General features: G+C 37.9%; 2 protein-coding genes across 5 annotated transcripts in view; both read left to right on the forward strand.

Moving 5' to 3' along the window:
- The first annotated feature begins 300 nt into the window (after window positions 1-300).
- Window positions 301-13,759, forward strand: rp9 (RP9 pre-mRNA splicing factor). The gene is made up of 6 exons (XM_041967220.1): window positions 301-623; window positions 807-837; window positions 1,154-1,283; window positions 2,827-2,918; window positions 3,261-3,322; window positions 12,822-13,759. Exons 1-6 carry the CDS (start codon window positions 478-480, stop codon window positions 13,024-13,026), a joined length of 666 nt encoding a protein of 221 aa, XP_041823154.1. The 5' UTR covers window positions 301-477; the 3' UTR covers window positions 13,027-13,759.
- Window positions 13,760-18,071: 4,312 nt separating this feature from the next.
- elmo1 (engulfment and cell motility 1 (ced-12 homolog, C. elegans)) overlaps window positions 18,072-25,656 on the forward strand; it is an 89,647-nt gene continuing 82,062 nt past the window's right edge. For 3 of the 4 annotated variants that reach the window (XM_042012482.1, XM_042012484.1, XM_042012486.1), the window contains exon 1: window positions 18,072-18,207. The gene's annotated coding sequence lies outside the window, so the exon portion shown is untranslated. The remainder of the gene's footprint in view (window positions 18,208-25,656) is intronic. The other variant, XM_042012485.1, reaches the window with a different exon arrangement.

Raw genomic sequence — 25,656 nt, forward strand, 5'->3', positions numbered from 1 at the left:
CTTTATATGTACTTATGAACTTAAGCATAATTATGGTACCACAGTTGTCCAGAACAATAAATAAAAGAAAGTGTAGTCATGGACAGATTACTGAAAGGATGCACTGTTGCAGGATTTAAGCGTACATAAACAAGCCAGATGACTGCTTAAAATAAATACATAAACTATATCAGAGAACCCTTGTTTGTATTCTCAGGGATACAGACATTTTGTTAGGAGAAAATGTACAAGGAATTAAGGAAAAAGCAGCACATGTTACTTACCGCCTGCGTCCTGTAGGTGGCGCTGGACTTTAACTAACCAACCAGACTGCACAGGAAGTACAGCCTCACCAGAGCAGTGTTCGCTATGTAGCTACTCGTTAGCACATTGACGCCACAAATCTAACAGAATTATCATAAAAAAAATATTCTCATCCTCTTTAAAGTATATGTACATTCATGCTTTTCCAGCAGAATAGCTCGTTGGTGTGAAACAATGTCGGAAAGAAAGCGAACAAGTGAACGGGACGACAGACGAGACCACAAGAAACACAAGACATCCAAACATGATTTAGAAAAACTCAAGACACATACGAAGAAACTCAACCAAGAGGTTCAACAACTAAAACATGTCGAGACTTTGTAAGTCATTTTAGCCAGAACTCGTCATTTTAAAACCTCAAACCTCAAACGCGAATTGTAAATGTGACTTAATTCATATTTTCCAGAAAGTGCGTGAGTATTTAAACCCAAAGTTTGTTTGCGTAGGTTCATGTGATTTGTTTTGCAGCACTATAACCACTATCTGATCTGTCCTTTATCCAGCTATGAGAAACCTCCACCAGGACTTATAAAGGTAAGTTGAAATGGACAATATGTGCAGCTAACAAAACCAGAAGAGGTCACAAGAAATATTTATATATATTTTACAACAGGCATGTCAAACTGGTCCAGCAAAGGGCCGTGTGGCTGCAGGTTTTTGTTCCAGCCAGCCAAGAGCACACAGTTTGACCAATCAGCTGTCTGAAGACTGAGATCAGTTGATTGAATCAGTCAAATCTGGTGTGCTGCTGCTTGGTTGGAACAAAAACGTGCAGCCACACGGCCCTTTGCTGGACCAGTTTGACATATGTGTTTTACAACATTGGTGACAATGACTGTTTCTGTTGTAGGAGCATGAAGAAAAACCAGAAGACTGTATTCCAGCTGAACCAGGAAATGAAGCAGCCAGGAGCTTCCTGGCAAATGCCCCCACCAGGGGCCTTTGGATGCCTCTGGGGAAGGAAGTGAAGGTGATGCAGTGTGAGTACATCTGCCCAATTCCAGTTATACCTGCCTGAGTTTACACTAAGAAGTATGTTTCCCATTTACATCTGCAAAAACTTAACGTTTAAAAGAACTTTTCACAATCCTCTAATACGCTTTGCAGTGTTGCAAAATATTTAATTAGAAACTTAAGACACAGAAATCAGGGAAAATGAAATACATCAAACTTTATTTGTATAACATTTCATGTACAAGACAATTCACAGTGCTTTACATAAAACATTAAAAGCATTACAGCGGGATGCTGAAGAGGCATTTTAAAAAATACTTAAAAAAATATATAAAGAGAAAAGATCATGAAGGGTGTGCATCTTAAAATCGTCACAGTATTTATTGTCAGACTTAAGTCAATAGACAAATATTTAGAAATTTTGCAACTACCTTGACTGTAAAATGTAACATCTTTTAAAATTTTCTATTAGCGCTAGTATTTGGTCCCTTGTTGCTTATAGTTTTTATATAAAGTACTAATTTTACTGTCAAAGTGGCATAACTCCTGAAAATGTCTTAAATTGTTTAAAATTAGATCCTTTTTAATAATTTGTTTACCACAGAATGGTAAAATTATAACATTTATTCATGTTTTTATAGAATGTACTTGTTGAAGATATTTAGAAATGCTTGATTGTTTGTTTGGTTGGTTGTATTTTGTTTGTTTGTTTTGTACATTTTGAAAAAATAGTCTTTATTGGCAGAGTAACAACAGTGCTGCAACAGTAGGTAGTATTAAATCACCACTTATGAGTGGGCGCCAGTGTTGCAAGGCAATAAACACAACCACAAAAACTTCACATAAGCACTCGTCTATTGTTTTTCTGACAAACATGATGGAGATTGGCAGTGGTATTGTGAAGATTACCTTGTGTCTTTTTGACAAAATAAACACTGTCATTATATTAAGTCATCTCTCATTCCTTCATCCCACATATTGTCAAGCTGCTTGAACAGTCAGCGCACACAAACACAAGCAGAGAGCCTGTCCACAACTTGACACATTGTTCTGAGCAGGACTCGCTCCACTTGATTCTTTGACACAATGTTTACAAGTTTCACCATTTTTAATCCCGCTGATGGAAACGGAGACTTCACTATAAACAGTTCTCTGCCGAATCCCTTTACAAGAATAAACCGAGTCACTGTGAAGACTCATTCACAGAAGTAGGGCGAAGTGCATTTGTGTCTTTTATCAAGAGCAAAGTTTTTCGATTTGAGAGCATGCTTCCTTACTTTCACGGTCAAACATTGTACTCCTATCTCTCAAAGCTCTGCCCTCAAATTTAAACAGTCCCTCATTGTGTCTAAAAATGTTCTGCTTCACCTCAAACCTGTGTTTTTACTCTTAAATATGATGCTGCACAACTCCTCCACATTAAGTGTAGTGCAAAAAATAGTGTAAAACTTCAGGGGTATAGCTTGCTATGCATCTCCTTGCTTATTGCTTCAGTTAATTTGCTACCAAGTTAAGAAATGTATTGATATCACAGATAGAAGAAGTAGGTTGACTTTTACTGTTCTACAGGCTGGAGATGTAAGCGGTACGGTCATAGGACAGGAGACAGAGAGTGTCCTTTCTTCATCAAAGGCAACCAGAAACTGGAGCAATTCAGAGTGGTGAGTTGTTTAATTTTCAAATATTTTTATATCAGAGGGTCAGATGGTCAAAGTTAAGTTTGGGACATGTTTAGTTCACACATGTGGGCCACAGACTTTGGATGTCACGCTCCATTATGCATGTAAAGGAACAATACCCTCTGCAGGAATACTCAGTCTCTGCAGAGCTTTATATATATATATATATATAATTTTTAATCTTCCTTGCATTATCTAAATATTCTTAAAAGTACTTACATAACACTGTTTTAAATATGCTGTGGGACTATTTTCTTGGTCTAATTTGAGAACTCATGTTTTGTTTGTTTTTTGTTTTTTTTGTACGTTGTGTTCCTTTTTAAGGCCCATGAAGATCCAATGTATGACATAATTCGGGAAAACAAAAGAAATGAAAAAGAGACCAGGTATGTTATATTTGTTTGAAATTTCCATATTGCATATACATTTAGCTAACTGTAAGGCAGCATTTTTCATCTGTTCCTAAGGAACAAAAGGCAGTGTCAGTGCTTTTAGTTGCATAGTTGCAGTTTTTGACCATTTCTCCTCAGCAGAGTGGGACAATCTCAGTTGACCTGGAAGTGCTTTCATGGTGGCTGGACCCCAGCACAGCTTTCTAATAATAGTATTTGACACCAGCATGTTTGAAGTTGAGTTTAGTTAACCGTGAAGGCTCTCTGTAGGGGTGTTTGTATACATGCAGAGCAGCACACGTGTGCTTGTGTGTGTGAGAGCATTCAATACAAAAAAGGTTATTTAAAGGCCACAAATGCTTTGAAGTTTTAGTTGCGTGTCTGTGCCACATTAATTTTAAAATCCTCTTTGAAAAGAAAGTGGAACAGGCCAAGTTCCCCTAGCATGTTTTCTAACTGCAGCATTATTAAAATTTCCCTTTTCCTGCTTTTGTCTTTACACTGTCCAGTTATTTTCTGACATATGTTGCCCAAATTGGTTATTTTATAATTACCTGCACTATTTTTTTTATGCAGCTTTTTAGCATTGCTTTACCAGACATTTTAGCAAATGTTAAACAGTAGTTTATTTTTCAAGTGTGTCTCCACACAATGGCTCATATGTACTGTATGTGAGAATAGCCCCTGGTTGTGTATTTTTTGTGGACTATTTCTTCTCACCTTAATGGGTTTTTTTCTACAAGAACACCAGTATTTTGTCAAACATATGGAATGTTGTGCATGGTTAGCCAAATTCTTCTACCATGTTTGGCTCTGTATCATGTAGCTTCAATGGTCCCAACAAGCTAAACTGAGTTGATATTCTGTCTGAGATACAGTCAATTAGGTACAAATTTCCCTGTTTTTGTTTTCCAGAAAAGACTTATGCTGCCTAGCAGCATGCACAGAACAACTTCTATCACACACGTGTTTAGGCTGCTGAGTTATTCAAGTGATCGTATAATTGATGGTCACTGTTGAAGACCAGCTAGTTTCTGTCCGCTCTTATTACCTCCGTTGGCTCAACTGATGACGGCCTGTTCTCATTGCTCAAGGTGAATTATGATCATTGTCCTCTGCTAAATAGATCTCTGTACATTCATTGCTCTCTGTGTTCCAAAAAGTGTATTTTTGTCCATTTTACTCAAATTGTGCCACAACAATTTGCCTTTTTTTTTTTTTCTTTCTTTGCACATGTGCTAATTCACTACCAACTCAATGCACAACAGCGACACAGCTGCATGTGGTCTCTAAATGTTTCCTTTTATAGGAAACTATTAAGTTGAAAGATGAAAAGAGGGAAATCATACTAATAAGGCTGAATTATACATCAGCTTATCTTAGTATATTTTTTCTAGTTTTCTAAGGGGATATAAGTATGAGACCATTGTTATAGCTGCATATTACATTAGATAATTATGGGATAAACTTTGTGCCATTGGGGAGCGAATCTGAATTCTTTATATTTGAATATGAATTGTTCAATTTGAACCTGAACATGCCTATTTGTATAATTGCTTTAAAAATTGAATCCAAATGACCGTATTTGATATTGAATCTTTGTTTTTTTAAATGTGTATTGTAGTAAAGTTGAAACTTTTTCATTTGAAAAATTGGTTTCCCAAATTCATTTTCGTATTTCAGTTTCAGTTCTCTCCATTCAAATTCAGATCTGAAATACAAATTCAGATCTGAAATTCAAACTTTTGTGCCACACATCCGGGACCTGATGTGAGGCAAAACTAGTCAATTGCAGATGTCAGTTTTGTGCAGTTGTTCTCAACTGCTACCAGCAGAGAGAGGGCAAGGGGAGGGTGGGGGAGAGAGAGAGAGAGAAATGAAGAGAAGGCGAGATCCAAAAACGGCAAACGGCCAGCCACTCTTGCTATGTCAGTTACCGTTCCTGCAAAGGCACTTGCCGTTTCTGTAGCAGTAGTTGCCGTTTCCTCAACGGTCTCAGCAGTTTGCCACTGTGGGTTGGTTGCAGACTTTTCACATTAGTGGCAACTCCTAATACAAGACAAATATGTGTAGGTTTGCAGATTAATCTGCACCGTCAAGTGTGGAAATAGAGGATGTACATACACCATGTAGGCTATAACGGACCAGCTTAATCTTTTGCGTTGGTTTGGAAACGTTTTAGTAGGCAGGTCCCGGATGTGTGGCACAAAAGTTTGAATTTCACATCTGAATTTGAATTTAAGATCTGAATTCGAATGGAAAGAACTGAAACTGAACTACGAAAATGAATTGGGGAAACAAATTTTTCAAATACAAAAGTTTCAACTTTACTACAATACACATTCAAATAACAAAGATTCGATATCAAATACGGTAATCTGGATTAAAAATTTTTAAAGCAATTATTCAAACAGGCACGTTCAGGTTCAAATTGAACAATTCATTCTCAAATATAAAGATTTATAAAGAATTCTGATTCGCTCCCCAGTGACACAAAGTTTATCCCATGGATAATCCGTTTTTTTCTTAGAAGCGTTTGTTGCTGTTTTGCTCAGTGCGCAAACCTGCTTAGCTGCAAATTCAATCACAGGTTTTTATTGTTGCTTACTTTAGCAGCTTTCTCACTAGTATTTTGTTTAGTTTTTTGAAGGAGCTGGCCTAGTGAAAGAAAAGTGGACTTGGGTCTGGAAGACCCATGTTCAAGTCCCTAGAACAGCAACAAAGGTAAAACCCAGTGGGCCCCTCAGCAACACCTTAATCCCCCAACTGCTCTGTGGGTGCTGAAATATGGCAGCCTGCTGCACTCGAGTAAATCTAGAGATTATTAAAATTTAAAAGCTAAATTCCCAATTGTGATTGATAAAATATATATGTATGTTATTGGAAGATCTCTGGAGTGTTACATGAGCCTGTCTGACTTTGGAGTAATTGTTTTTCTTATTATTGGCTGAAGATGAAAGTGTCTTAGCCAATGAAATTTAAGTGATTTAACTTAAACTCACATGAGTGCATCAGAATTATTTTAAGTCAGACCTAAACATACCATTTTAACGATGTTTATGTGTCTGTGCCTCTGGAGTTTTGATTAATTGCTATAGCTTGTGGTTTTATTATAAATATGTCTATACTGTGAATGAAAAGCTTTATGAAGGTCTGTGACTCAATCATCTTTCTGCTAATGAACAGGGAATCCACATTTCCTTTCAAAACTTTATTGAAAAAATCCAAAGTCTCTTTACACATGGAAAACACATTTGAACTTTTAGTTGTCGGTCATTTTGGGCTTTGTTTTGTCGGTCATTTTGGGCTTTGTTTTGGATGGCTTCACTTTATGGATTAGAGGTACAATTAAAGCATAAGTGATTAGAAGTGTTATTTATCATTCTGTTTCATCTAATGTTAAATGTGGTCATGAATCCTGAGGGATGTTTCATAAAAGCAGGCTCTGTGTTTTTTCGTAGAGATTCTCTTCATGTTTTTAAAGGTAGTACCCTCCTGGTATCACTCAGCTTCCAATATCTGTCTCAAAGGGCAGGTGCTCCAGTGGCCTCTAAGCACACTTGTACATCAAGCCAACAATTAGCCATTGGGCATGTTTGAAGCATCAGTGAATAACCATCTCATGTGTTTTCCGTGTGTACACCCCTCCAAAATGTTTTTCCAGATGATTTGACTTGTAGAGTCAGTGTTGCATTTGTCTGTGAGAATGCTCACAGACCATTCAGTGAAGCGATTGAGTGCATTTGAAGGTAGGCAGAAAGCTAACAGCTAACTCAACATTTCATGCAGTTTCATCCCATTTATTGCCTTCATTTCCTCAAAATAAACATTTTCATGACATGTGGAGATGAAAAAAAAATGGAAGCCCAACTGATAATTATGAGTCATAATTACTGATAAACACAAGGCACAAACTATCCCCATTACACCATTTTTACTTCTTTTTTTAAAAAAAAATTAATATGTATATCTACATGGTCCTCCATTTTTCCTCATTGTACGGCATATACTACTGCTCCCTGCAATGGTATGCTATGTCAACTTGTCCAAAACACAGTTGGAGCGCACTCAAGTTCTGTTGATTTGTTTTTGGGTTTTTTATTAAATGTGAGAAGACACAACAGGGAGTCTCTAATTGCTGTTGGTTCTTCGGATCTTTTTGGTGTATAACATCCCTAAAACATCTCTTTTCCTTAGTTTCTGACAGACTAGCAGTTACTCATTAGGCACTCTTCCTCCTCTATGATGAAGCGATGAATGTGGCTACTTTGTCTACCCAACACAAGTTAATCTGTGTCTGTGGTCGTGGCATTTTATTGTATTTACCTCTCATTTAATAAAATACACCTTGGGATGAAATATACAAAGGAGTTTATATGTAGTCACATTGACCAGTGAATTTTCCCTTTTAAGCCTGTATAATTGATTTAAAGAGAGTTCAGTTTTGTTCATTTCAAATCAGTTTGCATCACTTAAGTGGCAGAAATGTAAGTGTACCATTCGACTTTTTATTAACAGTTTTCACCTCAGTAGAACGTGACCTCCTACTGATAGTTAACTGCTCAATGGCAGCAAGCATTTTTCACAATTCACTGAAGATGGCTGCTGTTAAGCCACTCCTAAAGAAATGGACTATAACCCTCTATAACTACAGACCTGTCGCTAACCTAACTTTTATTTCCTAGATTACTTAGTATTTCACCAGATTAATGACTTTTTAAATGAAAATGGAAATCTTAAAAAATTTCAGTCCGGCTTCCGACCTCATCACAGCCCTGAAACAGCTCTGGTCAAAGTGTTAAATGACATTAGGTTGAAAACTGATTCTGGTCAAGTATCAGACCTGGTTCTGTTGGATCTCAGTGCTGCGTTTGATACTGTAGAGCACAGAATCCTGTTGCACAGGCTGGAAAACTGGGTTGTTTCTGCAGCAGTCCTTAACTGGTTCAGGTCCTATTTCAAAGGCTGGAATTATGTTGTTACAATTTCAGCCATTTATCTAAGTGACTGGTCATGACTTGTGGAGCTCCCCAGGGGTCAGTCCATGAACCTCTTATGTTTTATTTATATGCGCCATTTGGGTCAAATATTACAAAACTTTAACATCAATTATCAAAATTATGCAGATGATACACAACTTTTTGTGTCTCTGTCACCGTACAACTGCAGCCCAGTAGACTCACTGTCAGTATCTGGAACAAATAAAACCTGGATGAGAGAAAATGTTCAATAATTAAATGAAGACAAAACTGAGATTATTCTGTTTGGTAGCAAAGAGAAGAGGGTCAGCATTGGTAAACACCTGGAGACTCGGGCTCTTAAAATCACAGACCAAGTTCGTAACCTTGGAGTGTTGATAGACTCAGATCTGACTTTCAATAGCCACTTTAAAGCTGTCACTAAGACAGCTTTTTACTAACTCAGAAACATCAACAGAATTAAAAGTTTAGTCTCCCAGAAAGACCAAGAGAAACTCATCTAATTCATCTCCAGTAGACTGAATTACCATATTGGTCTTTTAACAGGACTTCCTTAAAAAAATAATTAAACATCTGCAGCTCATCCAGAATGCTGCTGCTAGAGGAGCACCAGGAGAGGAGAACCAGGAGATCCGAACACATCACACCAGTTTAAAATCTTTAACATGGCATGTAGTCAGTCACGGAATAGATTTTAAAACCCCACTGATTACTTACAAATCCCAGAACGGTTTAGGCCCAGTGTACAACTGTGATATATTCAGAAAATAGAAACCTAGCAGAGCTCTTAGATCCGAAGACTCTGGTCAACTAGTTCAAACCAGAGTCCAGATTAAACATGGAGAATCAGCATTTAGCTGTTATGCTGCCAACAAGTGGAACAAACTGCCAGTGGAGATTAAACTTTCACCAAATGTAGACATTTTTAAATCCAGGTTAAAAACGTTTCTTTTCTCATGCACCTATGCATGAAATCTGCATGTTAACTTCTAACCTATCTTGCTTGCTTATTCCAGGGAGAAGAGGTTGAAGGTGTTTATTAAACTGAATGATTTACAAGCAGTCATTGTCTTGCTACAGGAGATTCACTTATTAAAGGCAACAGCTAACATGCTATCTTTTCAATTCCAGGTAAAGAGGAGTAGCCATTCTAATAAATAGAAAAGTTAATTTGACCACTAATAGCACAATTATAGATCCTGAAGGTAGATTTATTATACATTATCCATACAAAGATTGAAGTTATGCATTGCTAGTATATATGGACCAAATGTTGATGCCCTCTCTTTTTGTCACTCTTCTTTTTTTACCTCATTCTACAATCACTTAGATAACACACTCATTATTGAAGGAGACTTCAACTTGACATTAAATTCAGCAGGACTGGACAGGCTGGGTACAACAGAAAACCATCTCATTGAAACTGAACATTTAAAACACCATTACTTAAAGATCCTAATTTTATCAGTTACCTCAAAAGGGAATGGGCTTTGTATATAGAAAATAATGACCTATCAGGGATATCAGCATGTGTTTTCATCACATTAGAAAAAGGAGAGCTTGAGAACATCTAGAGAATTAAATCTCTAGAAGATGCCTTCAGGGCTTCCCCAGAAGAATACATGCTGAACAGTGTAAGGAAAGCTAAATTTGAGATGAATGAAACCAAGGACAATTAAACTCAGTTTTTGCTGCAAAGACTTTGCTTGGAAAACTTTAAACATGGCAACAAATCTGGAAGATTACTGGCTAACCAATTTAAAGAAAACAAGCATTTCCTCAGTTAAGGATTCAGCAGGAAATATCACCTGTGATTCTGACAGAATAAAAAAAACTTTTTTAGGGATTTCAATAAAACATTATACTCATCACAAATTCATCCACCAGACAATAACATTGAACAATTCCTTAGTGACCTAAAACTGCCAAAATTACAACAGGAACAAGGGATGGTCCTGGATTCACCCATCTCAATAGGTGAAGCTCTACAGTGCATTCCCAGTAATAAAGCCCCAGGTCCAGATGGTTTTCCAGTAGAATTCTATAGAGAACTACACTACCACCCACATTCCACAAAAGTTTTCAGAAATTAAGGAAAATGGTCAAATATGTCAAAACATGAATGTGGCTAATATTACAGTAGTAATAAAACCAGGAAAAGACCCACACTTCATCCAGTTTGCGTCCAATATCATTAATAAATGCAGACCTCAAAATAATCTGCAAAGCGCTCGCCAGAAGATTATAAATAGAACCCCCCCTATTATGCATCCTGACCAAATAGGTTTTATAAAGAATAGTCGTTTCTCCACTAATACACGCAGACTAATCAGTCTAATAGACTATGCCACCATACACATTCTGAAAAACACAATCTCTGTAGATGCAGAAAAAGCATTTGACCGGGTAGATTGGAAATTTTTATTTGTAACATTAAACAAATTCAGGTTTGGCCCATCTTTTATTGACTGGATAAAGATATTATATAGTAATTCAAATGTATATGTTAGAACAAATGATCAAACTTCTCCAAGCTGAAGTCTGTGGACAGTCAATAGAGGCGGTTAACTCTCCCCTTCAGTTTATGCAATTTTTATTGAACCTGTAGCAGCTAGTATTAGACAAAGTAAAGAAATGAAAGGTATCAACAGCAGAAATATAGAGCATAAGACAAGTCTTTACGCTGATGATGTATTATTCTTCCTCCAAAACTCACAATCAGCTCTTCGTCAGACAATCACACCCATTAATAAATTCTCATCAATCTCTGACCACTCCATTATTGGTCTAAAACCACTGCACTCTCTAGAATAATCTTTGGAAAGACAAACCACCACGTATTAGTTTAAAAACTCTATAAAAGACTAAAAGCAGTGGTGGGTTAGATTTTCCAAATTTTCATCACTATTTTGTAACCAACCTAATAGAGTATTTCTCAAAATGGCTCAAACATAGTCATCTAGATGAACCATGGCTCGATATAGAGCAAGCACTGTGTGAGGATTTGGTCATATCTGACCTGCCATTTATTAGCTCACTTATCAGACACCATAAATGTTTTAAAAGCATCAACATCAGCTCCTCTCTGACAGCCTGGTGGGATTTTCTTAAAATAGCCAAGTGTTCTCTCAGTCCCTGTAAGCTGACACCCCTCTGAAACAACCTTGACATCCTGCAAAATAAAAAAATGAATAACTTTATTCACTGGAAAAATAAGAGAATAAAGCATTTAGAACAAATTATACAAAACAGAAACTTTATATAATTTGAAACACTCATGTCACAATATGGAATCAGTAGAGTCAAATTCTTAGAATATGAACAAATGAACTCTAAAATAAGTAAGAAATACACCTTCAGCCAAATATTTACATCTTGCTACTAGGGTGGCAGAACTTGGTTGTTGGGTGGGTGGAGAGTGGGCCGGGAAAGGATGGTGCCCATGTACTATATGACGTGGGTGTGGATGCGGGATGCGGGGGTGATCATTAGACTGTTTGGGAAGGTGAAGGTATGTATATATGAGTGTTCGTACATATGTATGTGTTTATAAGGGTATAAATGTGTTCATTATTAATATTATTATTATTTATTATTATTATTATTATTATTATTATTATTGCTAGGGTGTGAATTTTAGAGGGTGGGGTGGGGGGATTTGGCGATATAGTGATCTGTGGTGTGCCTGGTCGGGGGCGCTGGGACTGGCGTTGGCCCGTGGGTGGGCAGCTGTTTGGACTGGCCCTGCCCTCCTGCTCTCTGTGGTGGCTTCTGGTTGTCCAGGGCTTGGGGCCCTCTCGGTCTGCCTCTGAGCCTTGGGGGGGGCGCGGTTGTCTTTGCATGATCACTCAGCACAACTCACCCCTAATTCTTAGTACACACACCTACATACACACCCACACCCCTACACACATGCAGACACAAACCCACACACATATACTAGCTGCTGTTGTGTTCAGTGCTGTTCATGGTTTTTACAGTTTTCTTGTCACAGGTGCCCCTATAGATCGTCTGTTGTGTTCTCTTAGAAACCTTTAGGAGGGTTACTGTTTCTTTTTTTGTTTAGCTTTGATTGCAGTTGTTGTGGTTTGTTTTCAGCCTTGTGTTTTGTTCTCCCTTTCTGTTTCGTTTCTCTTCCTATTTCTGCTCTATCCACCTTTTTCCTTCTGTTTCTCTGGTCCAGCAGTTATAAGTAAAGATATATTTTAAATTAATAATAAAGAATACTGTTTAAAATTCAAGGGGAGCCCTATATCTAAAAGGGTCCTCTTGGTAGAGTAAATTTGTTCAGCACAATACAACAGCCAGACCATCATTCTGCTGTCATGATGCTGACAGGACAGGTAAAAAAAAATTATTTAAATTATGATTTTATTGTGATTTTTGCAATTTGTTGCAGCCGATCAAAGACTGCCTCCAGCTCAACGAGCTGAGCTCTTAGTCCAGTATCAGCTGTATTTTCCATCGCTAACACAACTCTAATGCCGTCTCCTCTTCTCTCTTCCTGTTTGTAGGATCCAGCAGCTGCAGCAGCTCCTACAAGACACCACCTCGTCCTCAGACGACTCAGACAGCTCTTCCTCCTCCTCATCATCACACCACCATCGCAGCAAGAAGAGTAAAAAGAAGAAGGACAAGAAAAAGAAAGAGAAGAAGAAGAAAAAAAGGAAACAAAAACACAAGTCCTCAAAAACTAGTAACTGTTCAGATTCTGATTAAAACTTTGGAACATGCTCATACCTAAACTTAATTCTTATGTGCTTAAACATAGAAAGACACTTAAATAACAGCAAGTTAGATCTTAGACTGTAGTGAAGTGTGTGCGTCAGTTAAAACAGTACTGTGGAGATTCCCTTAAACTTTTTCCCACCAGGTTGAAACTAAGAACTGTATAACCAATGTGCATGATTTCTACCATCCATTTCATTCTCCCCAGGGTGACTACTTGCATTTATATCCTTTTTGTAAAATCATGCAGCACAAAGTCTGATGCTATGGCTGCTAAAGTATGTGGTATGTTTGTGCATACCTGTGTAACAAAAAAGCATTTACTGCACAGGCAATGAGTCTAAAGTGATGCAGAGCAAGCCTGCTGGTGGAAGAGATAATGTTCTTTCACAGGTTCTGCATGCCAGCAAATACAGTGTCAGAGATTGTATTTTCCCGCCATATTGTGTTAGCCTTGCTTTTGCACTGGAATCTAAAAGTGATTGTGTATTTAATGCACAGATTTAGGAGGAAAAAAAAGAAACCTCAGTTAAATCTTGGGTTGCAGTTGGAATATGTTTTCCACATAAGCCAGAATGTTTGAATGCTTGTGACGGCGCAGAAATGTTTGGAATGATTTGAGGTTGGAATATGCTTATTTGCTCTGAAAAAGCCGCAGAAATGGGAAATGAATGTACGTGAATACATTCATGTATTCTGAGAATAAAAATCTCTTTTCCTCTAATGTTTACTCATCGTTGGCCCACAAAGACAGAAATGTTGACCATCTCTGCCTTTATTTAATTTGTGACATTTTTTGTGGTGACTGAACATGGTACAGCAATGCTACAGAGAATTTTGAATAAAAAGCCGACTGCATAGTATGTGGCTGACCTTTCTGAAAGCCAACAGTTTTCCTTTGATCATCTCTTCTTGGGACTCTGTGTACTTAAGAGTCCTTTTCAGATGATTTCCTAGTCTGTAATCCCCTCTTTGAGAAGCAGTCCTCCATGAACAACTCATCAAATTGTGTTCTCCAGCAACAAAAAATGTGTCATAAATAATTAGTAAAAACCATCAGATCACTTATAGCTGCTTCAAACAGGATTTGCCGTTAGACCACATTTGAGGAAGTCTAATGCTTCTCCTCTTCACAAGCAACATCCGTCCCTGAGGAAATAAACTGGAAACATTCCCTCTTCCTAATGACCCTGGTAGACAATTACAGTAGACCTGCAGGGAACAAACTAACCAGAGTTCCATTTAGATTTGAGTCTGGGGCCCTCTGTAGTTCAAACTGCTCTAGGAAGTATACTGTATACATCATATATTTGTGTGAAAATTTCATTCTTAAGCACAGCAGATAATGCAGACTCGAGTGTTTTGTTGCTGACTAAGAGCAGTTTTAATTTCTTCTCTCACTTCCCTCCTCAAATCATATGCGTTCTGTGGTGGCTGTCCATCCTTTATCTGGTCCTCTGACTGATAAGCAAAGATAAATCAGCTTTACTGAAACTGCAGTTCCCCTCTGAATAGCACAATGAATCTCTCAAATGAGGTTCAGTCACAGAAGCAGCTCAGAGGGAGGTAGTTCTTTGTAGAAAAAAAATTTGGTCTGTGGAGCCTCCATATTGAGACACTCTGTCATTTTGGACAAGGGGACAGGTCAGACCCGATATCCTGATTGTGTTTTAGCTTCAACACATAATGCAGGCTGTGAGCATTTGAACATCCATTCCCTGTTGTTCTTCAGACTGTTTTTACATAGTCAACTTATTTTATCTTTGTGAAGGGAAAGACGTAACCACACAAATTAAGGTAATTGTGGAGCTTCAAAAATATCTTAAACAGTATCAGTGTGATAATAATGGCAGTCTAACTGACAGCTGGTAGGCCAAGGAGCACAGCTCTGGCCAATAAGTGTAAAATCATTTAAAAAAACAGAAAGAAACCCAGTATGACTGCACAGCTGCTCAGTAGTGCTCCCCAGGATGTAGGCATACATTTCACTTGCCAATGATGAGACATAATCAGAACCTCAGAGGAATTACCACAAGAAGCAAATCCACTGCAAGTTTCAAAGATAGAAAGGCAGTTTGCTGTTCAGAAAAACATTTCAAAGAAAAAAAAAAAAAGCTGATAGACTTCTGGATGAGTTCTGTGGACTCATGAAACAAATATGAGCTTCTATCTGAGTGATGAAATTGGAAGGGGAGCAACAGAAGAACTCATTCCCCAAAGCACTACTTCAACTGGTAAACCTGGTCGTGCTTCTGTCATAACTCGAGCAAGTCTGTCTTTGAATAGAACTGGCACATTGTCATTCGTTGTTAATTTCACTGCTGAAAGAAAGATAACGTGATGGTATATGAAAGTGCTGTTTGCTCTGCCAAGTTAATCAATTTCATCGTCAATGTTGCAACATTAAAGAAGAAAATAACAAAATAATAGAAGCAAGCAAAGACCTCGTGTGTAGATAAGGAAGACCATCAACTGGCTGAGGGAGTTGCCTGATAATAATTTGACTGTGCTGGATATGACACACTGAAGCCCAGATTCAAGACAGAAAGACACAAAAAGACAACAGCAATCAGGACATGGTGGTGGCTGTAAAGGAAATGGTGGAGGAGAATTTAAAGCATCTATGACCTGAATAAAGTCCTCAAGATATTAAAAAATGTGCAAATTTAAACTCCTAATTTGCCCTTTAATCTGGTACACTTTGTTTGAGCTCACATTTGTTTGTGTTGGAGAATAAAAGGAATGCAACTGTCCAAACTATATAATACAGTACATCTTTGATTAATGCACAAAAAAGAAAAGGTGCAGTAATAAAGCTTCACATTGTTTTGTAATGTGATATTAATTTCACTCCAGATGTGCAGATGGATAAAAGGTCAGCCTCTGTACAACAGGATGCTAATAAAAAGGGTTTACACAAGGACACACATAAGAGCAAACAGTAAAGTTTACATTAGAAAATGCAAAATAAGCAACAAGGCTGACTCTGCATTTTATTGGATGCAGCAGTACACTGGACTGCTTTCATAGTTTCCACTCGTTTAAATGAATGTGCAGTTTCTTTTTTTTACTGAATAGGCTGAATTAAATCTACTCGTCGGCACTTTTAGGTAAGAGGATCTAAAAGAAGAAAAATTACTGGTAAATTAAAGAACGTCAGTGCGTTTGGGGATTATCTTAAAATAAATGCTTTATATTCCAGGTGAAATTTTAATGTTTAAATCACACGAGTCTCTGTTTTGTAAAACGGAAATTTAAGTATTCTTTAAACAAACCGAATACATACTTCTCCTTGGATGATTCCTGCTTTCCTTCACCACCTGTGTGTACAGTCAAAATAGTGGTTTAGCTGAGAGGCCCAGGCTGTCATTTAAATAAGCAGAGCTTTGCATTGTGTGCTTTTTAACAGAAAAAACAAACAAAAAGAGGGGCTGAGAGATCTCTGCTGGGTGTGCTGCTCCAGATTATTTAGCAGGATGAACAGGGCTCCTGTATAATCCTCCTCCTGCTGCTCCTGCTGAGTGCAGACGAGGCTGAGCAGCAGTACTGTTTGTCACACTACTTCTCTTTGACCACAAAGGCACACACACACAAGGTCCAATATCACAAACAGCAGGTAATTACTGACAGGATTAAAGGTAAGGGGCCTCATCTGACCCAGAGATGCTGCTGACTGTGATATTCAGCAGATATATTGTATTGTTTTGTACCCAATGACATCTGATGAAACTACCAACATAATGTTTTGTAAGACCCTTGCTCAGCAATGTCAGAACAGTTCTGTACATAAAGAAACATGAGAAGGTCATAATGCCCCCCCCCCCCCCCCCCCCAAACAGAAAGGCAATGAGTGCTCAATAATCATGAATTATTGAGGCCATTGTCCCTGTTTGCCAATTCTCTCCTGCAACACTGGAAGTAAAAATGCTTTTGTTCAGATAGCATCTATTTTAAGTTATTTTCATTCAGACAGTTCTCTACATTTATTATGGAAGGTATGGTAAAGTAAATGTGAACATTAAATATATTTCTATAACTTTCTTGAATAGGAAAAAAATGTTTTTTGGTTTTTTGGTTGGAAGACAATAAAAACATGACTGTTTACAAATACAATAAATGATAGAGGGCAATGAAAAATAACATTACAACCCATCTTTATAGACAGTTCTCAGTAATGAGTAGTGCATCTCTGGTATGGTGGATTTAACAATAAGATGTAACTAAAAACATATCAGGATTGAAAACATTACAATATGCAGAAGAACCACATTAGAATGATTTTTTTCTCAGTTTCACAAAATCAAAAACAAACCCACAATATTTGAGAAAATACAACATAGAACACACCAGCAAAGCAGGAAATACAACAAAATTTAACAAATATTTTACTGATGTTTTCAAATATTTTCTTTTCTCATTCCTATATGGTTTTCTGAGCCATTACATTTTCTTTTATGCTGTTGTGATTTAAGCTTTGGATGTATTTTAGTATGTTATTTTTTTATTTGTAGTGTTATTGTTACATGTTTAGTAGGATATATACATTTACTTGAGATTTACTTGTGTTTTTTCTGTTTTGTAAAATGCTGATATGTATTTTCTTTCACTGTTGCTTTTAATTTAGATTCTCTTTGTTTAATTGATCTGTGAAATTTTATATTTGAAATTTTGTTCTCATTTTGTTTAATGTTTAGGGAACAGTGTCCCAATCACCCTTTAAAGGGTATATTAATAACATTTTCATAAATGTAAAATGTACAAAAAAAAACAAAAAACAAAAACAAAGTATGATGTAGCTAATACAACCAAAGTGGCAAACTACATAAACAGTAGTTTTATGCAAACTAGTAAATGTAGTAACCAAAATTTTCTCCTTTTAACATTTTAACTAAACTCCAGAGTTAATCCACGAAATGTATGAATTAATGTTGTGTTTTTAGAATCTGAGCCCATCCCTTGGCTTCATGCATCCAATGTTTTCGTCTGCCAGCAGACGGCAGAAGAAAGGAGGAAGTGGAAACATCAGCACTATCTCTACAGCAGGAGAGACAGGCTGGGAGAAAACACCAATGAGTGACACGCACACACACATACACACACACACAGCCACAACACACACAAACTCCGGACATCAGCGCGGTAGTGGAAGGAGAAGTGTCCTCGCCTCGGCAGGTCTGTAGAAGCACGTCTTCTTTATGTTAAAATGTTGTGGTTGAAATTCAGCTTCAGTCTCGTTTGCGTTTTCTTCTAAATGATGAAGGTTCGCGATGTTTTGGACCCGCCGCGCTTTTGCCTCAGAGCAGCGTTTGTGTCTGTTACGTTGAAGCCAGATCCTACTGTGTTTCCTCTTCACGTCTCTTCTCTCAAAAACCCCTTAATCTCTTGTCGCTACTTTGTGAAGTGGCCTTCAGCGGCTTTTGTGCGCTGCTTCTTTATTGACATGCATGTTTGCTACTGAAGGCATCGCTGTTCAGCCCGCTTCCGTCCACAGATGCACGCTGAACTGCGGTGAATGCGTTGGATCTCTGCGCTTTGTGCTTGTTTAGTTCTGGTTTCTGAAACAAGTGCACACAACGCTGCAAGTTGTCTGTGCGCTGCAAACATGGTTGTTGACGCTCTCCGGTGTGTTAGTTCACGTGCATGATGTTCAATTGAATTAAAAAAAAGTAAGTGTACGTATTTAGAGGCTTTTGCTAATTAAAGAGCTTATTTTAATGGTTTGCGGTGTGTAGACTGGAGCTCAGCGTGCTGGCCACACGGGCCTGCGATCAGGCAAGATGAGCGAGAAAGCTTCACATCCCTTCATGCAACTTGGAGCCCTACACTCTTCTATCGTTTCACATGGTTTCAGAGACCGAAATATGCATTATATTTGTAGCCAGCCTATATTAATAAGACGTTTCTACAACTTTAATTAGTTTTCTGTGAGCAGGGGGATAGCCAAACAAGTTGTACAAGGACATATATCCATCATTTGGCAAATAAATGATCTCTTGCACCTTTCTAATAGTTTGCAGAAATATCTATACATAAAGATAAAAACTGGGGTGTGTATCCCATTTAAAGGGTTCCAGTGATATGATGCTTGTGACCTCTTTAAAAAGGACTGATTTAAGCCTCAGCAACACCACTAAACTCGCCTTGGGTTAGGACTAGTTAGCTTTTATTTAGCACTTATCAGTGATTACAATTTAAGAGGGAAAGAAATACTTTGTGTGACAGATATCCACTTATTTCTGTATAGAATTACATTTAGTATGCAAGAGGGATTCTAAAAACTAATATAATGAGTTAATTTTCTTGTAGCCAAAATAACTGGCTGGCTGGTTGACTGCAGAGGACTTGTTGCATTTTCCCACCATCCTGACACAGTAACAACAGAGCCTCTCTTGGTATGAATGAGCTTCCATGAGAGTTGAAAAGCAGACAAAATGAATCAATGCCTGAAGGTGACAAATTAATGTAGCACATGTCAATTTAAATAAAATTCTTTGGCTTGAGTGGATTTAGATGTGCAATCACAGATCCAGCACACATGCAGGCATCTTATCAGTAGAAAAGTAAATAGAAAATAAAGCTTGGAATAAATGCTCCTGAGTAGAAGCTCAATGAAATCTCTTCAAAATCAAGATAATGTTCTCATCCTTACTCATATCTATGTCAGTTTTGGTGCAGTTACAATCCCTGTCAAGCTAGGTGTGCCATTTGTGCCATGGGCTCCACCCCACATTAGTATCCACTTGTTTTTTGTTTTTTTTTGTCATCTCTTCCTCAGTGATCACATTTCATCCAGCTGTGGCACATCAACCCCATGCTTTCCTCTCTTTGCCCCTCTGGGTAAACTCTGATTAAGTTATTGCTGCAGCAAATAATCTAAGCAGCCCCCCCCCCCCCCCCCCCCCCCCCCCAAAGATAGTCATAAGAACAGATCTAAGGTCTAAGGAGTTTTCTGTTCAAGTGGCATCATGAGAACGTCATGTAAGTAAGAAGTTGGATGTTATTGTCAGTCACTTCTTCGTTGAGGTAGTCCATGGGGATGTGGTGCTATTTAACTTGACATCTGGCTTTCCATCAAGGACATGCTAAAGAGATTCTGTGTTGGCCTTGAGGGGGTGAATATGAAGCGAGATTAATTGGTTAATATGGTTTGTTGGAGACTGAAGCCAGGGTTCTCACTGCCATATAAGAGCAGTTCCATCAGCTTTCTTCTTGGGATTATGATTCTCTGCCTTGTGAATGTGTTATACTTCAAAACCCTTTTGAGGTGTACCCCAGTAATACCACTGAATGAGACCATTCAGTGTAGCACAAACTAATTGTCATAATGCCGCAGGAATATACACTGTATGTACATCCTCCTGGAGATGCAGAGAACACATAGATTAAAGATGATTTTATGTTTGATTTGCAGGTCTGTTGAGTTAATTTCACTTTGATTTGTACTGAAACTACATTCATTTATTGGACATAATTTAGTTCTTGAGTATAATTTTTCAAATGTAGCCGGTTTGTAGGTTTTGGGCTCCTTTTATGCTGTCAGAAGTTTAACGGTTGATAGCGATTTAGTGACTGATTTATTTTTTAATGGTGGGTCAGTGTTTATATGCTAAACAAACCTCTTCCTCTACAAGAGAACGGGTATGCTGAGTTTTGTGGTTGATCAGCTCAAACCAGAAGCTAACTTTAAAAGTGAAGTGTGCCAGAAGCATCAGGTTTCAGTTTAACAGCCGCCTCAGAGACCTGTATGTAAAAAAGAATGCATACCCATGCAAAAACAAGTTTTACTAGCCAAAGCAATGCTTAGTTTCTTGTTAACAGGCTTGCACAAATAAATATTTCTCTACCTCTACAGGCTCTTAAAACGCAGCATTGTAAATGGGTTTTTGTAGTGTAAAAGTAAAAACTAGAAGAATGAAATATGGCCGCTTCAAGAAGCCAAATAAACAGATCGAACTGAACTTGAATGCTTGGGTTTTTTGTTCTAGTCACTTAAGCATAATCCTGGAAATCTGATTAGTGAATAGAGGCGGAGACAAAGTGTTGCAGAGTAGTTTTTGGGAGAGGATGTTGTGCCTGCCTTTGTCTAATGAACAGCAGCACATTTTAGATCTTGAGTGTGTGTCTGTTTGACACTGCATACTGTTTGGCATCCTCTCACCACCTCCTGAAGCACAACCTTGCCAATTTCTTTCTTCTCTCATCTCTCTGCCCTCCACTCTTTTAGGTTGTTATGTTTCTCTCATTAGCAAACTCTCTTTCTAACGTACTGTCTCCCATCAGTTTAACCTCTCTCTATCTCCGTCTCTGGCACTTTCTTCTCATTTGCACACACTGTTATTGCAGCGCTCTCCCCACCTTCCACTCTCTGTTGTAGTTCCCTGAGGGAAATGGAGGTATGTAAATTGTTTTCTCCTTGATGTATGCCCAGCCTGCAATCGGTCCATCTTAGTGAACTTATTTCCCCCCATTTTTTCCACTAAAAAGCAGGATTGCAGTATTAAAGTAATGACAAAAAGCTTCTTGAAGTTGACATCTTCATGTCTTCTTCTGCAACCATTGAGAATGTTTATTTTAAAAAAGTCATTCTATTATAGACTCTCGGTATCCTCGCTTGCGTTACACACTGGTGCGGCTGTCGCTGTGGAGCTTGAGGGAAGATTAATTTGCAGTTCCAAATTAGATGAATATTGCCTTGCATAATTGCTCCCTGTGGTATGAAGTTAATTAAAACAGCATGTAGGTACTAAAGGTGCAACAGGAAGGTGCTAGACAGCCAAACAGACATAGGTGGGTGAGAAGAGACCCCATAGGTGCTACTGCCATGTTCTGCTCTTTAGTTAGCCTCAGGCTGCTTTCATAGATTGGTTATTCTTTGACATGAAAAAATACAATATATAGAGAAAACAAATGGGGGGGGGGGGGGGGGGAAGGCAGGCAATACCCTCAGAAATACATTAAAAAAATTTTTTCTTTTTTTTACACTGTTCTATAAAATGGTTTCATCATTGGACACCAAGCCCTTCCAGAACATAAATCTGTGTGATCATAGAGCATCCAGGGGTAAGTTTTTCCGTCAAGACTTTGTGTGGGGTTGAAGCAGCCCCGGATGACCCAGAAATTGATACGGATCCCTTTGTTTGCTCACTCTGCCCGCTGCATTCCAGCTGTGGTGCTGCTGCAGAGCTCAGTAAATACTGAGCGAGAGGTTACCAGCTCTCGTACAGTGTATGACTGTGTTTGTGGTATTTCGGATCTCCCAGCTAAGAGTTTCTCAACCTTGGAGCCTTCTGACCCAGCATGATGAAGTTAGATAATTTCTCAGTCTCACAAGTGTGTCTTTCCATAGCTGTGTGATGAGAAGCTTGAGATGACTTAGAAGTCTGTAGTTTGTAAGGATGAGCCAGCAAAGTGGGTATTAGTGTCTGCTACGCTGTATCAGTTGCTGCTGTAGGATTGTGCGTGTATGTCATCAGTGTTAACATCACACAGTGAATGATTTATGGCATGTTTGCACGTGTGTTGCAAAAAGTTGCAGAATCTGTGTTGCTGTGTCAGTTTTTAGTATTTTCTGAGATTTGCTTTCATTATTTTCATAGTTGCTGTGTGCTGGTGTGTGAGTATAACTAAAGTGCTAAACCCAGGTTTTCTGCAGCCGTAACCCAATTACAGTTATTTCCCGTGTGTCTGTGTGTGTCTATGTGCATTAACAGCACATGCACCACTGAGGCCTTTTAGTGCTGTACAATACCATGGGTCACTGCTTGATCTCTGTGTTGCTATCCACATACAGACAGCTGCTTCATGCTTCCTTGTGTGTCCATCACCTCCACTTCTCTTTCCAGATATGTACACTTCCATCACCTCATCACCTTGTTTTGTTGGTCCATCAAAGTATGAGCAAGAAAAACAAAAACAAAACAAAAAACTACTCAATTAACCACAACAAGGCCCCTGATGGGTCCTTCAACGATCTCTTAGCTTGGAAGGGGTTTGAGATATGAGTGTGAATCCTTTTATCCGATGTAAACTCAGTAAAGAGAAACCCCATCGACTTCAAATATCAAAGTCTCCTATGGAGTAGAAGGGAAAATGCTTGTGTAGATAAAGGCATTTTGCGACTTCAGAAGAAGCTGCATGAGATCAGATAGACTGAAAACACACAAACTAGACTAAAAAATACAAAACAAAAGAGTGAAGGAGCTATGAAGCTAAGCAGACCTCAGTAGCCTTGCCTCAGCTTCAGGTTAGTGATTTGTTGTTACGTTAAACTCTTGTAGAATCCCTTCCCCCAAATTATTGTCCAAACTATCTGCAGCCTTATTATTGCATCATGAACATTGTATGTATTAGATTTATTTGAACAAAGAATGTAGGGATGGAGAATATATTGGACAGTTCTTCACACCTTTTACATGTTATGTAGAGGGTGTGACACTGTTGAGTAGAGCGTGTGAAAAGAAAATGTGTGTTTTGTGAAAGGCTTTTTCAGGTCCGCTGCAGCACAGAAAGGTAGAGGAGGTCATTTCCACCAGCCCGCATCCTTCGGAACAAGAACTTGACAATTAATGATTTGTTGATTTATAATTATATTAATACAAAAACATTAGAATTTCTAGTCAGGAATTAATAAACTGTTTTTAATTTAATTTCATATAAAATATTTGGGCTTTTATTGAGTTCATGTGTATGACTATGTAAAGTGTCTGCTCTAATGATCATGCAGGTTGCCGTAGTGATGCATTGCTTTAATTGCAGTTGCCAAAGATTTCAAATATTGTCCCTTTTTTAAATCAGTGTTGTGCATTTAGACTGAGAGGTTACAGGGTTTGATTTCAGTGTAGCAAAGACATGAGATATTCCTAAAGTTTAAGGGATTTCTCTTTGTAAATTCAACAGGTGCTTGGATGCTCTGACTGACGTTTGGTGCTTTTGGCTCTTTTTACTAATATAGTAGGTTCTACTTACAGGCGTTAACCACAATTAATGCAGGCTAGTCCTCCAGGCAAATCCTGAGATTGTTTAAAAATGTGCTTTTAAGGGAGTGTATTTTTGTGAAAGCTGACTTTTATGTTTGTTGCTGAGTCAGGATTCATCACCCTGGTAGCCATTAAAATGCTAAGTCCTCTATGAAAACTGTTCAGAAGATGTCTGTCTTCTAAAAAATACTTTGTGACTTTGTGGAAAATCTAGAGTGATAAAAGTGAAGGTTAAAGTGAACCTTATAAGCCTATTTAGGAGGGATCATTGTTGACTGTCATCACACCTAAAGCTCATCCAGCTGGAACCACAGGAAGGTGATGGGATTGAACGTTTGTCCTCACACCATGGACTGAAATCTAGAAACCTGGCTGAATAGTTTCTTGTGTGTGCTTGCAACTGTACTGTAAGAGAACACTTCACTGTAAAAAAAAAAAAAAAAAGTACTAGCCTAGGACTTGGAAAAAGGATCTTCTAAATCAAATCAAATTTTATTTATTTAGCACCTTTCATGCACATGGCAACACAAAGTGTTAAATTCTAGATGAAATTAATGTACAATTTCACCACCAAATCTACATACTTTGCTACTAGCTATAAAACAAATGTCAGAGCAACAACACACTCACCAACACAGCTCTATGAATCATTTCAAAGCCCAACACCCAACAGATGCATTATTTGTGCTTACAGACTACATATTGTTTGCATGACTAATTAAATTATTAGCATATTTATTAACCATGAGCATGGGTTGATGTTTTGTTTTTGTTTTGTTTTTTTCTCCACTAACTGGACTTGAGCTCCTTAGTGTTGAGTCTCTATTCAAACACTGCTGAACTAAAGGTGTCACAAACTTATCTAATCTAATAAGCATTCTGGTTTTCTCCATACTTATAACTAGATAAAATAATCTGCTAAACCAGTTTAATATAATAAAAACATGCAGCAAAGTTTGTGTTTTTCCCTTTCTTAACCAACTGATCCAGACCATGGTGAGGGGATACTGTCAGCAATGGAAAATGAACCATTGGAGACCTGGGCCTAGTCAGACCACACTGTACTGTGCTATACTGAAGTCACAGCAGGCAAACTTTCAGATCTTTCTCCACTGAATAATCCACATTCTTAGACTAAAAAGCCTTCCAGAAAAGACGGATAGCATCAGAGGCAGTCTTGCTTTGGTTTTCTTTAGATGGGAGATTCATCAGCTCCAAGTTAGGTTTTTGGTTTGAGTATTAAACTCAGTCCTTCACTGTTATTTATTTATATTTTTTATTTATTTATTTATTCTGAAACTTAAGTATTTTCCTTAAATTCCTCTTTTTCATTTTTTTAAAAGTAGATTTAAGCAACAGTTTTGGAGTCTCAGTTTTATTTTATCAGTGGAAAGCTAAGCTCTTAAGAGTTAATTTGCTTCTTAGATAGCACATGGTGTATCTGTGTATTTTTTATGCATTTTTCTTTTATAACATGTTTTGATTATAATGTTGAAGTTTTCAAACAAAAACATTTTTAGTTAGTGGATCTTATTTTTTTTTTAAACTCAATTTTAGTTTACTTGAGAGTGTAGGTTAGGGGAGAAGTGAAATAATACATGTCTAAATGAACTGTATAATTAATGTATAGGCTAAAATAAAGGAT

This window comes from Melanotaenia boesemani, chromosome 17 (assembly GCF_017639745.1).
Source record: "Melanotaenia boesemani isolate fMelBoe1 chromosome 17, fMelBoe1.pri, whole genome shotgun sequence".
Classification (NCBI taxonomy): Eukaryota; Metazoa; Chordata; class Actinopteri; order Atheriniformes; family Melanotaeniidae; genus Melanotaenia; species Melanotaenia boesemani.